Source organism: Schistocerca nitens, chromosome 6 (assembly GCF_023898315.1).
Source record: "Schistocerca nitens isolate TAMUIC-IGC-003100 chromosome 6, iqSchNite1.1, whole genome shotgun sequence".
Taxonomy (NCBI): domain Eukaryota; kingdom Metazoa; phylum Arthropoda; class Insecta; order Orthoptera; family Acrididae; genus Schistocerca; species Schistocerca nitens.
The window spans coordinates 291,484,929-291,498,990 of record NC_064619.1 but is presented as its reverse complement, the minus strand read 5'-3'; the positions used below and the strand labels follow the sequence as shown (position 1 = coordinate 291,498,990).

The window sequence follows — 14,062 nt, the reverse complement described above, 5'->3', positions numbered from 1 at the left end:
AGACACGAAAGGTAACTAAAATGAAGAGATACTCAGGATGAACGTACTCAGAAAATCAAGTCATGTTCTGATCAGGAAAGATAATGGGTGACCCAGAGTCCATAGCTAGCAGTTTCTCGTTTTGTAACGAACGTCAGTTGTAAAATAGCATAAAACAACATATAATGCTCCCGTGGTACCTAAAAAGGACAAAATCCCAACTAAGGACTTCCTGCTTGCGAACTGTCTGGTGGGTAAAGTCCTATTAAATTCTGATCACCAGGAGTACCAGTACCTAGTGAAGTAACCGGTCCTCGTACACCGAAAATGTGATCGAAAATCGGCCATACATGGTCATCTACAGGATTATGCAAAATCAAGCATCATGGGTTTCTCGGTTACCTCAATAGGTACTGGTAAAGATCCAGTTAATCAATCATAAATGGTAGTTCATTCAACAAAAAAACCTACATAAAACTATTTTAAGGCTTAGCACAAAACTGACATGAAGTTAAACAAAGCGGAATATCGTGTAGTACTTAAACACCCAATCGGCAGAAAGTAATAAATTGCAAAGTCAGGTGGCAAGAGGCCGCAAGCATGCACACTGGATGTGCAGTAACAGGTGGCGTGTCAAGACGTAACTATTTAAGCACTACTCACATCCGCCCTCACAGCCTCAGTTTCACCAGTACCACCATTGTTAGAATTTTGTGTGAAAAAAAAAAGAAAAACAAAACAAGAGGAATCTTCATTACTGCTGAAGTACTTGAATTATATCTGATCAACGATTTTACGGATATCCGTAATAATATTTTCTTATAACTATTGCTAATTGGAAAAATACACATGTCTCATACAAAACTTCCGATCAGCACGGTTGCTGGAGAGGCACCAAGATTTTCATCACATCTTTCGATCGCGCAGGATTTAGTGTCTGGCACTGCGATGTTAACTATTGGTGCTGTTCGTTTTCAGATCGTTAGAAAAGTAGGCCATACCTGAGGTGGTTGCGGGGCACGTTGTGGATGTCCTTGTAGACCATGTGCAGACGGACGGTCTCGGCGTGGCAGTCGCTCTTTATGGTCCAGGCTTGCTTGTCGCGGTCGTAGCACTGCGCGACCACGGGCTGCGGCAGCACCGGCGTCGCGGGGGCGGCGGACAGCAGAGCTGCTGGCGGTGGCGCTGTAGGGTGGGGTGGCGCCGAGGCGACCGCCACCTCGCTCACAGTGTTCGCCGCCAGCAGCTCCAGGTGCAGCCGCACTAGCCCCTGTGGAAAATTGGCGACCCTGACAGGACTCTCGCTCTGGCAAACTATTCAAGCGTGTGCAGAGAGTCTTATACACTCCAGGAAATTGAAATAAGAACACCGTGAATTCATTCTCCCAGGAAGGGGAAACTTTATTGACACATTCCTGGGGTCAGATACATCACATGATCACACTGACAGAACCACAGGCACATAGACACAGGCAACAGAGCATGCACAATGTCGGCACTAGTACAGTGTATATCCACCTTTCGCAGCAATGCAGGCTGCTATTCTCCCATGGAGACGATCGTAGAGATGCTGGATGTAGTCCTGTGGAACGGCTTGCCATGCCATTTCCACCTGGCGCCTCAGTTGGACCAGCGTTCGAGCTGGACGTGCAGACCGCGTGAGACGACGCTTCATCCAGTCCCAAACATGCTCAATGGGGGACAGATCCGGAGATCTTGCTGGCCAGGGTAGTTGACTTACACCTTCTAGAGCACGTTGGGTGGCACGGGATACATGCGGACGTGCATTGTCCTGTTGGAACAGCAAGTTCCCTTGCCGGTCTAGGAATGGTAGAACGATGGGTTCGATGACGGTTTGGATGTACCGTGCACTATTCAGTGTCCCCTCGACGATCACCAGTGGTGTACGGCCAGTGTAGGAGATCGCTCCCCACACCATGATGCCGGGTGTTGGCCCTGTGTGCCTCGGTCGTATGCAGTCCTGATTGTGGCGCTCACCTGCACGGCGCCAAACACGCATACGACCATCATTGGCACCAAGGCAGAAGCGACTCTCATCGCTGAAGACGACACGTCTCCATTCGTCCCTCCATTCACGCCTGTCGCGACACCACTGGAGGCGGGCTGCACGATGTTGGGGCGTGAGCTGAAGACGGCCTAACGGTGTGCGCGACCGTAGCCCAGCTTCATGGAGACGGTTGCGAATGGTCCTCGCCGATACCCCAGGAGCAACAGTGTCCCTAATTTACTGGGAAGTGGCGGTGCGGTCCCCTACGGCACTGCGTAGGATCCTACGGTCTTGGCGTGCATCTGTGCATCGCTACGGTCCGGTCCCAGGTCGACGGGCACGTGCACCTTCCGCCGACCACTGGCGACAACATCGATGTACTGTGGAGACCTCACGCCCCACGTGTTGAGCAATTCGGCGGTACGTCCACCCGGCCTCCCGCATGCCCACTATACGCCCTCGCTCAAAGTCCGTCAACTGCACATACGGTTCACGTCCATGCTGTCGCGGCATGCTACCAGTGTTAAAGACTGCGATGGAGCTCCGTATGCCACGGCAAACTGGCTGACACTGACGGCGGCGGTGCACAAATGCTGCGCAGCTAGCGCCATTCGACGGCCAACACCGCGGTTCCTGGTGTGTCCGCTGTGCCGTGCGTGTGATCATTGCTTGTACAGCCCTCTCGCAGTGTCCGGAGCAAGTATGGTGGGTCTGACACACCGGTGTCAATGTGTTCTTTTTTCCATTTCCAGGAGTGTACAAAGCAATGAACTGCGAAATGCATGCTGCACAGAAAGGCAAACATATAATTCTCAATATGTTTATACGAGGGTATCGTGAAACGTGATTTTTCTTATTCTGTTTTCAATATCAATTGAGGTACTACATGTTATTCATTTTACTAGGTCGACTTTCCCACTTCACTGAAGTAAGTAGGAACCCTCTGATGCTAGGGGCTCCAAATTGTACGTTTAGCATGGTGGTGTGTAACACATCTATGTCGGTGTGTGAAAAACAGACACTCATACAAATACATGCACGAATTCAAAGAGTTCGTACACATACAGTGCACCCTTCCCTTCAGCATGACAGTGCCAGACCACACACAAGCACTGCAACATCTGCAACAATCTGATGCCTTGGATTCACTGTCATCAATCATCCTCCATACAGCTCTGACTTTGAACCATCCAACTTTCATCTGTTTCAAAAACTTAAACAAAACCTTCAAGGGCTTCACTTTGATACTGATGAAGCAGTGCAAGCACAGGTAAGATTATGGCTCCATCAACAAAGTCAACTGTTCTACAGTGATAGTATCAACAAAATGGTCTCTCACTGGAAAAAAATGTCTCCATCAACAGTGTGACTGCACTGAGAAATAAATATGTAGATATGAAGTATAAATACATAAAGTGTTAATAAAGATTGTTTTACTTTCAGCATGCCCTCATACTAAAAAAGTTCAAAGATAGTATTATATTAATAATTTTTATTGACAATTATTTAGAATCAGCGATAGATATGAGTGATAGCCTTCAATTTATAATTATTAGCTTAAAAATATAGTTATACATCTTTAGTGCCGGAACTACCTTGTGGTGCACATATTTCGTCTGCAAGCGTCACCTCCACTTTCTGTTGCTTTCCCAAATGGTCGTCAGGAGAAACGATAGTTGGTAAGTTTCTCTGTTAGATAAAGTCTCTGTAATTGTACCTGCATGATATTTTCGTACCTGTATGATCTTTTCGTGAAATACACATACGAGGAAACAGTAGGGCACAATCATTGATCTGCTGAAACGATAAATGTGATTCATCCAAACAACCAACAAGTTTTCGTTCAGTCATTGTCCAGATTCAACGATTCCATGCTCAGAGCTGTCGTATTTGGCGAATCTTTCAGTGAACATGTGAATACATAGGTGTCATCTGCCGCAGAGTTCTATGTTCAACAATCTCACAGACTTAATGTATCAAGGTCTGCGCGTTTGCTCCCATACGTGTTGGTACAGATACACGTGCAATTTCTATTAGACGGAGAATAATCATTCAGCCTCCATGTATTACTGCAACAAATACCGTGCGCTCCTACTGATGAAACGACATTTTATTTCTGACCTGAAACTTTTTAAGCGGAAAGAGACATCGCCTGCTTATGGCTTCAATTCTGTACACTTACAGCCAAAATATTCTTCTTTACCGTTGTTCAGGGGTAGTACAAATGTATGGAAACACTGCGAAAAACGCACGCGTAAACATAAATGCACGTGCTAGCCAGACGTGCCCCGATCTGTTGTATTTGACTGAGAATGGTACTTGCACACTGTCTTCAATACGTTGCAAGTGTCAGTCGTGTTCAAAAAAGTGTTCTGTATAATTGCGAGTGCGTTACGTCGAAGCTAATTGAATTCGAACGTTGGTAAATTGTGGGTGCTCGTATGATGGATGCTTTCGTAATGAAGGTAGCGAAAGTGCTGTATCGAAAATCTTTAGACGGCATGAACAGAATGCGCAAAAATATTATTTGATAAGTTAAAACACGGATGGAGGTGTGTGTTTAGTGATCACGACAGCCGGTCATTGAAGACGATTGTGAGGGAAAAAAATGAGAGGACGACAGCTGAAAAAGTTACTGGAGACCTGAGTGTCGCAGAGGCGAACCTGTCGAGATCAAAGCAGCTATAAGCGTACTCCATAAGCAGGGAATTACATGACGAGCTAGAATTCCAAAACCACCTATCAGTGATGAGAAAGCACGTAACAAGAAAACGTTGTGCCTAACCCATAAAAATTGGGCTATGGAAGGAAGTCATTTCGTAGAATAATCTCGTCTCACAGTATTTCCAACTTCCTGCCGAGTTTAAGTCCAAAAGGTGAAACATGTCGGAGTCTAGCGACAATTTATACAGCCATGTCGTGGTAATCCATAGGTACCATGGTTACTCTTCAAGGTCGCATTACCCATCCCATAGTACAATGCTTCCCCACAGCGGTGACGTCGTGTTCTAAGACGACAGGGCCCCTGTTCACGTCGTCCGGAACTGGTTTTGTGGGCATTGATAGGAACTGTCGCATCTCCTACGACCATCACAGTCACCAGATCTGAATATCATTGAATCTCTGTGTGCTACTTCGGAGAGAAGGGTGCGTGATCGACATCCACCTTCATCATCGTTGCCTGAAAGTAATGTGTTGTCGTTTTGGTGCTTCCATATTTCTGTCCACCCGCGGTATATTCTGTATCTACAGGGAGGAGGAGGTGAGTAGTGTTTAACGTCCCGTCGACAACGAGGTCATTAGAGACGGAGCGCAAGCTCGGGGTAAGGAAGGATGGGGAAGGAAATCGGCCGTGCCCTTTCAAAGGAACCATCCCGGCATTTGTCTGAAACAATTTAGGGAAATCACGGAAAACCTAAATCAGGATGCCCGGAGACGGGATTGAACCGTCGTCCTCCCGAATGCGAGTCCAGTGTTCTATATCTACATCTACATCCACATACACACACCGCAAGCCACCTTATAGTGCGTGTCGGAGGGTGCCCTGTACCAGTGCTAGTCATTTGTTGTCCTGCTCCAACCGCGAACAGAGTGAGGGAAAACGACATCTGCATGGGTCCGTACGAGCCCTAATTTCTCGTATTTTATCTTCGTGGTCTTCACACGAAATCTGCGTTGGCGGAAGTTGAGTCATTCTGCAGTCAGCTTCAAATGCCGGTTCTCTAAATTTTGTCAATAGTGCTCCTCGAAAAGAAAGTCGCCTTCAGTTCGGTGTTTTCCATATTAATTCTCCAAGCTTCTCTGCAATACTTGTTGTTGTTCGAACACACCGGTAATAAAGCTAGCAGCCCGCTCCGACGAGTATTTTCACAGACGTTTTGGGCAGTGTCTCTAGTATGCCCGTCGACCAGCTGTGATCGCACTGTGAGCGAGTAAAGGCGCCCAGAACAACAAAGTCTCCCGCCAAGTAGGAGGGCCCCTGAGAGGTTTCGCCTTAATGAATGTAACTCACCTAACACAACTGCCACACACTTCCGAAATTTTCATGGCAATTCTCAGCCACACTCTGCAGGGGCAGTGAAGACGCTCCTGCAGCCTTTTCGATGGGAAGTGTTCAATCACCCACGACACGGCCCTAATTGGCTCAACTTGAGTATCATCTCTGTTCACATGAAACGCTGGATACGAAGAGAGCCCGCATCTCGTGGTCGTGCGGTAGCGTTCTCGCTTCCCACGCCCGGGTTCCCGGGTTCGATTCCCGGCAGGGTCAGGGATTTTCTCTGCCTCGTGATGGCTGGGTGTTGTGTGCTGTCCTTAGGTTAGTTAGGTTTAAGTAGTTCTAAGTTCTAGGGGACTTATGACCACAGCAGTTGAGTCCCATAGTGCGCAGAGCCATTTGAACCATTTGATACGAAGAGAACACTTGGGTGCTATAGAACAGCGTAGAGAATTGTTGGAAAGCACAGGCGGCTGCCTTCTAAGACGATGGTGTTGGAAATTTGCTATAACGCTCCGACAAATTTTTGAAGTCGGAGCGGCGACTATGTAGGTAAATACCTGGAAGGTGTAGCTAAATGTGCAAAGAAAACAGTTTTGATTGTCACTGTGGTATCCATTTCACGACTTTCCTGGAAGCACGTCGTACCATAATACAGTTCTACAGTGGTTCGTGCTTCCAAGTTCCTTGAGTTTGACGTTATCTAAAGCGGCCTTATTACACAGTAAAATACTACGCACTTTTTCTGAGCAATGTAGAGTAGAATACATTTCTTGGTATAGCTGAATTAATAGCCATCTTAAACCTACCCAGTAGAGAAATAAGAATGACTGTTTAATATAGTGAAACATTTGCTTTAATGGCAGCCGTCTGTCACACGCAATGTGTCCCACTGCAAGGCAGCCCTTTCTCTGACTATTGAATACAGCGGCAGTGGCCACTGCCTTGTGAGGATTCACTATCAAGGCGTACTAAACTGCTGGTGGAAGCCTGTAACTCTCCAGTAAGTAATTCAGCTATCGTAATTCAACGACGCGTGACGAACAAGCACGCTCCGCTAGTCTCGTCTTACAAAGACACTTAATAACCATCTTACTCCGCAGTAAAACTATGTAATTATACCCTGCATTGCTGACTCTTCCTTTGTAACTACAAAAATCAGTTATAGTTTTAGGGAACGAAGTAACGAAAAGCTTCTGGACAGCTAAAATTACTTGGTGAACTTCTCTTGTATATAACCTTTTTTAATAGTTAAACCTGCATTGCCTCCTTTTAATCTTACGCCTCAGTCTCTGTTTTCCATCTTATTGTCCGTATTTCTTCACACTTTCGTTTTGGTCTTCTAAGATAATGTTCGGTAATTAAATCGCCTTACTCTTAACTGAAATTTAGAAACTAATCCTCTTAAATGAAGTAAATGAGTCGATCCCTACCTAAGGGAAATTATTTAAATATAGGGCAGTTCTCCTAGTAATCAGTAGATGTAAAACTAGACGAGAATAACAGAACTATGAAAGAAAAATCGATGTAGTTTGCTTCTTTTTAAAATCTACAAGCGTCATCAGCGATCTGTTCCTCCTGAGTAGTGAAACAAAGAGAAAGCTTCGAACTAAAATGAGTCTAATTTGAGAAACTGCACCATTTCTAAAGTATGCTCTAAATAAAAATTCTCGAGTGTTTCCCTGGCATTTATATGTTTCATGTCAATGAATTAATGTTATAGAAAAAAATGGCTCTGAGCACTATGGGACTCAACTGCTGAGGTCATAAGTCCCCTAGAACTTAGAACTACTTAAACCGAACTAACCTAAGGACAACACACATATCCATGCCCGAGGCAGGATTCGAACCTGCGACCGTAGCGGTCGCGCGGTTCCAGACTATAGCGCCAGAACCGCACGGCCACCAGCGGCCGGCAATGTTATAGAAACCGAGATGAATTTCAGGACGCTCTTTCACTCGTTAGTAATAAGATCGGGAGGGAGGGTGGGATTCGACATATATTCGTAAATACTTGGGGTGTCAAATCTATGATAATTGGTACTTCTCTCAAGAAATTCGCTGCAGCGTTCTCAACAGGCCACGATTCTGTGTGTTGAGTGTCTTACTCTACGAAGTTCAATCTTAGACACTGCAGTGTTAGGTATGAAATTAGAGGCTTTTTAAATGTGAGTTATCGAAGGATATTAAGGATAACATGGACAGATAAAGTCACTGTAGCGAATGAACAAATGTTTACAAATTCTCAGTGCCATCGAGAGAAGATAACTGGTATACTTAGTCCATGTATTGCGAAATAACAAACACCAACTGTTGCACCGAAAACTTCCAGCGAAGACTGATGCCAGACGTGGTCCAGGACAGAGAAAGATTATCCTGCGTAAAGCACTTGAGCAGGTGGTTTGGACTGAGCACAGAGTGTAGCTGTTGCGGAGCCGAAAAATATTCCTGTAATTGCAGCAGGCTGTGTGGTACACAGTAATTTACTTTAGTTTCTGGGTGGGCTTTTCTCTTTTTTCTTTTATTTCTCGCACTGCTGCAAGGAACTGAATTGTGCCTGAGCGTTTCACTGGGTTGATTGGAGTTGAACAATTCACTATATGGTTTTTGGGTAAATTTTAGTGCATATTGTTCAATGAGGTGACTTTCTCGTTTAGTCTTCTGCAGCCAGAAAAGCCATATCACGTGGCTCAGGTTTAATCTCGTGACTGCTGGGTACAGTGCATGAGCAATGAGTGTACCGGCTGTCGCAGAGCCAAATACAAGCGCCTGTAGCTGAAGCAGTTTGTCTTATCACAGTAATTTAGTTTACGGTACGTTTTTTTCATGTACTTCTCTTATTTCTCGTTCGATCTGCAGGATACATTTTACAAAGAACAGATAAGTTTAACATAAATCACAATAAACGTTTGGAACTTACAATGTGGAAACAAATTATATCAGTTATTACATTACAATTATGTCAGGGAAACTACATTATTACATTAAATGGAACAAGAATCACGTAAATTGAAGACAGTTAATTACACAGTAACATCAAGATTAAGGAGCCATTTCCTGGCATTGTCCGTTAACTTGTGGAGTGACATCAGAGAGCCGTCTCTGAAACCATGAATATTACAAACCAGAAGATGACCCATTGTTTGTACCTCGCCCCAGTGACAACACGAGTCGTCTGTATAGCCCCATTTGGTTGTTTGCTGTCTGCATCGTCCAACTCCTGTGCGAAACCTGTTTACAGCCGACCAGTGTTTCCTGTTGAGATTGAAGCCTTCAGTCCTTTTGGTTGGGTCGTGGATTAGGTGATGGTTTTCCACGACGCCTCTTCTCAGACCCGGCCATGCGTTCTCCCATTCAGCATCGTGACTTTCTGTGCCCAATGTTCTGCTCCGGACGATAGGTTTCCTGGACTTGAGTCTGTACATACACTTTTTTGGCGTGCGGGCTTCTGCTCCAGACTGGGGCACCGTATTCTGCAGCGCTATACACGAGTGCCAGTGCAGCAGTTCGTAGAGTGGCAGCATCACAACCCCAGGTGGTGCCTGCCAGTCTGTTGAGCAGGTTATTTCTCGTCTTTAGCTTTTGGGCAGTATAAGTTAGGTGTTGTCTGAAAATCATGCTGCGATCTAGCTTAATACCGAGATATTTCGGGAAATTCTCGTGGCTGACAGCTTTACCATTTATAACCAGGCGCAGTTCCCTTCTCGCTTCCTTGTTGTTTAGATGCATGATTGTGCTTACTGTTTTTGTCACATTGATTTTTAGATATCATGTGTCATAGTATTTTTTCAGTGAAGCTAGATCTTCATGTATGTTGATTCCAGGTTTTCAAACGAGTTACTTTGCGCTGTAATAGCTAAATCATCCGCGTAGGCAAATTTACGTTAGTGCAGATCAGGCAAATATGCTATATAGATGTTGAAGAGCCAGGGAGCTAAGACTGATCCTTGCGGAAGACCATTTTTTAGGGTATGGCACTTGCTGGTTTCACCATTTAATTTGACCGAGAACTTCCTTTCGCTCAGCATGTTGTTCATGAGCTTCAACGTTGTTTTGCATTTGACTATCTTTCCCAGTGTTAACATGAGACCATTTAGCCATACAGTGTCGTACGCTGATGTCAGGTCAATGAGGACTATCCCTGTTTTCTTCTTTTCCTGAAAGCCTCGTTCAATGTGTGTGGTAAGTGCCAGCACCTGGTCGCCGCAGCTTCTTCCTTGTCTAAACTTTGCTTGCTCCACTGGTAGTTGTTTCTCCAGTACTGGTTTAAGTCTTTCCAGCAGTATCCTTTCAAACAGTTTGTAGGTTATGCACAGTAATGAGATTGGTCTGAAGTTTCCTGTGTCAGTTCCACTCTTCCGTGGTTTAAGTATGGCAATCATTTTGGCTTTTTTCCGTTCTCTGGGGATTTCACAGGTTTCCATTATTCTCGTGAATAGTTTGCATAGCCATTTCAGCGGTTTTGGTCCAAGATTTTTCAAAAATGCAAGGATGATGTTGTCTGGTCCAGCTACCTTCCCTGCCCGTGTTTGCTGGAGTGCCATCTTCAGCTCTTCTTCTTGGACTGCTGCCGTGAACATGTCGGCTTTCTCTTCACATTCCCACAGTGCCACAGCCATCTGAGCTTTTATGTTTTTTCTTTGCTCAGGAGTCACTGTTATCTTGGCGTTATCCCTTAGTTTCTTGCTGATTTTGTTTGGGTGGAAAAGGCCATTGCTTACTTCCTGTGGTTGGCTCCTCCCAGCTTTCACACGAGACTCCAGCTTTTACGGATTGAATGTGTGAAGTCCATTTGTTCCATGAGCTTATGCCATATTTGTTTTCGTTCCTCGTCCAGTAGGTCGGTAACAGCCTGGGCAGTGCCCTTATCTCCTGTTCTGTTACATTTTTCCAGTAGGTTGCTGCATTCTTCAGACCAGCGTGGGATGTGGTATTTTCTGGCTCCTCGGGGGATATTTTTATGAGCTGCTTGCATGAGTAACTTACAGAAGCGTGCATAGTTTGCAGCATTAGGTGGTATTCTCATTATCGTTTTCTCCGCGCTTTCTCGATATGCTTCCCAGTTGGATTTTCATGTACTTCTCTAAGAAATTAATAATACCTGTATGTTTTACTGCGGAGGCTTATATTTGCCAACTTCAAGTTTCTTGCATATATTTTAGTGTATTTTATTGTGTGTCTCCTCTTCTTGGGTAGTATAGAGGAGAGGTAGCGTAGCAGCAGAACTTCGGCTTCTTTTGTTAGTGTTTGATGCTGCTGATATAGACAAAAACTGCTTAGAGATGATTAGTGGACGAGAGTTGTGTACAGACGCAGGGGGATATTTGGCTACTGTCATTCCACAGACGGACGCTGCATTTGCCACAGTCGACAGTTTTCAGGTTGCTTCACTGGGCTGCGACGGTGTTGCGGCACATCAGACGGATGCTTTGGTACCTGTGGAGGGCATTGCACCGCCTGGAATCCTTGATGCCGCTCCGCCTTCCGATTCGCACTTCCCGGCTGGTCGTCAGGTATCGGACAGTGACTGGCGACAGTTGCGAGATCACGAGTAGCTCTGTGGAAGGCGAAAGTGGGTTTACGGTACTGCACATTGCTAAAATTACAAATGAGCCAACAATGGAATACGTAGCCTCACGGAACCGCGACCGATTCTCTTGAGATGTCTGGACAAGTGTAGAGGGTGGGAACGCTTGTCATTGGGAGCTGCAATGTAAGGTGGGTGATGAAGTTACTCAGCAAAATAGCAGGCAGTTTGCGCAAGCAGACAGTGTCCTCTCCGTTTGTTTGCCATGGTGGAGGGAAAGGGCGGTGGGTTCCGAGAAGGGGAGCAGGCTCCGCAGGTAGCGATTGAGCACACTGGCTGCAAATCGTGGCTTATGTCGGTACGAATGACGCCTGCCGTCTCGGTTCTGAGACCGTTCTTGGTTCCTGCAGGTGGTTGGCAGATTTGGTAAAGAAACTAGCCTCATCGGGGGGGGGGGGGGGGGGCGCGGGGGGGGGGAGGGGGGGGTGAAAGCAGAGCTATCGTTTCTCGGCATGCTTACGGAACCTTTCGTGGTCCTTTGGTTTGGAGCGGAGTGGAAAGTCTAAAGCAGAGGCTCAGATGAGTCTGTGATGGTATCGGCTGTAAATTTCTCGACCCCTGCTATCGGTTAGTGAACTTTATAACCCTCCTCAATAGGTCAGGCGTGCGCTACTTCCAGGAACAGGCTACCAGCGTAGCGGAGTACATATGGCGTGCGAATGTGTTTTCTAGGATAGAGAAAGTCCTCCACACAACCTAAAAGGCATGTACTGAGCTGAGACCGGGTAACATTCGTCATAATAAAATGTAGGAAGAAAACATTAATATAGTAATACTGAAGTGCAGAAGCGTGTATGGGATAGGTCCCAGAACTAATACCGCTTATAAATGGTCACAGTGGCAACATAGTAGGGTACGTGGGACAGAAAGCTAGCTGGAGCCAGATGTGAGTAGCAATGAAACCCGAAACTCCGACTAGAATGTATATCTCAAAGACAGGTTGAACGCTGGTGGTGGAGGACTGTTTGTAGCAAAAGCAAATACGATACTACGAGTATTCAGTGAGATTAGTACTGGTTCATAGAGTGAAATAATTTAGGTGTCAAAGGTGGATCAAACGTGGTCACCGGATGTTTTTATAGATCCCCGGCCTCACTAGAAGTAATGGCGGAATACTTGAGGCGAAACTTGGAAAATATTTTCTGTAAATTTGTTGGTCATGTTATAGTTTTGGGTAGAATTTAACTTGCACTGCAGACTGGGAAACTTAAGTGAGCAGGAAGGGTAGTAGGGACGGAGAACGAAGTGAAATTTTTGTAAGTATTTTATGCAAAAAATACCCTGAGCAGTCAATCAGAGAACCTACTTGTGAAGATAGTATCGCAGACTCAGTGGTTGCAAGCAGACCTGAACTTTTTGACTGGGCCTAGCATAGGGAAGCAGTGATCATAGGAATTACTGTTTACACCTGTAAAGTTTAGCAAGCAGCAGTAGCAGCACTCTATCTTTAGGCCACAAGTGGCCCATCGGGACCATCTGACAGCCGTGTCATCCTCAGCTGAGGACGCGGGTAGGAGGGGCGTGTGGTGAGCACACCGTTCTCCCGGTCGTAGTTATGGTTTTCTGTGACGTGAGCCGCTTCAATTCGGTCGAGTAGCTCCTCAATTGGCATCACGAGGCCGAGTGCACCCCGAAAAATAGAAAGTTTAGCAAGAATAACCGAAACTGGTTTCAGACTGCCTGAGAGTTCTATGCGAAAATTTCACCTGTAGTACAGACAATGACGATCATCAATGGACGAGGTTCAAGAGCATCGTACAATACACTTTAGGGAGGTATATGCCGAACAAACTTGTGAGCCCTCAGTCAATTTCTTCGGCTTGAAGTACATTGTACCCCAAGCTGATGGAATGGATTGCAGGCACGCTGATAGAGATATATAACTGAAATTTGGTTGAATTATTCCTTGGGACCGTTCAGATGGAGTTATGAGGCTATTTTTTATATGATTTATTCATTAGATATGCCAAAAAAGACAAAACTACAACTTTGTTTCAAACGACCGAAATTTTATTATAATGTCAAATTTCAACAAACTTTGCTGTTACATCGTGCGTATATCCCATAGATTAAAAATGGTAACATATGCAGACTACAAGACTTCCGTCATGGACGCACTTCATTTCGGAAAGAGAAAGTTTATCTCCTCCAATGGGGGAGCATAATGATGACTGAATTTCTTTAACAAATCAGAAAATATTGCCCAGTAAACAATAAATAAAGTGCATATAGATTTACCTTCATTTCTTGATAAGCTCCTTTAAAAAATCGTAGAAACCGCTTTTATTATACGAGACTGAGGGGTATGAACTTTTAAATTATGTATGTATAGGGTGACAGTTATTGAACTACACGAAAAAAAACGAACATTAGTTATAAACTACAGCGTGCATACACTTTATTCTACATGTAATCGTCACTACAGATACTCGGATATAGGTAATGACATGTTCGATATACGTTCCATCATTTGCGATAATTTGGCGCAGAC

At 45.1% G+C, this 14,062-nt stretch overlaps 1 protein-coding gene across 1 annotated transcript in view; it reads right to left on the bottom strand.

The window, feature by feature from the left end:
• Window positions 1–961: 961 nt before the first annotated feature.
• LOC126263327 (uncharacterized) overlaps window positions 962–14,062 on the bottom strand; it is a 253,715-nt gene continuing 240,614 nt past the window's right edge. The window contains exon 5 of the mRNA XM_049960417.1: window positions 962–1,249. Coding sequence (XP_049816374.1) covers window positions 962–1,249 — 288 coding nt within the window. The remainder of the gene's footprint in view (window positions 1,250–14,062) is intronic.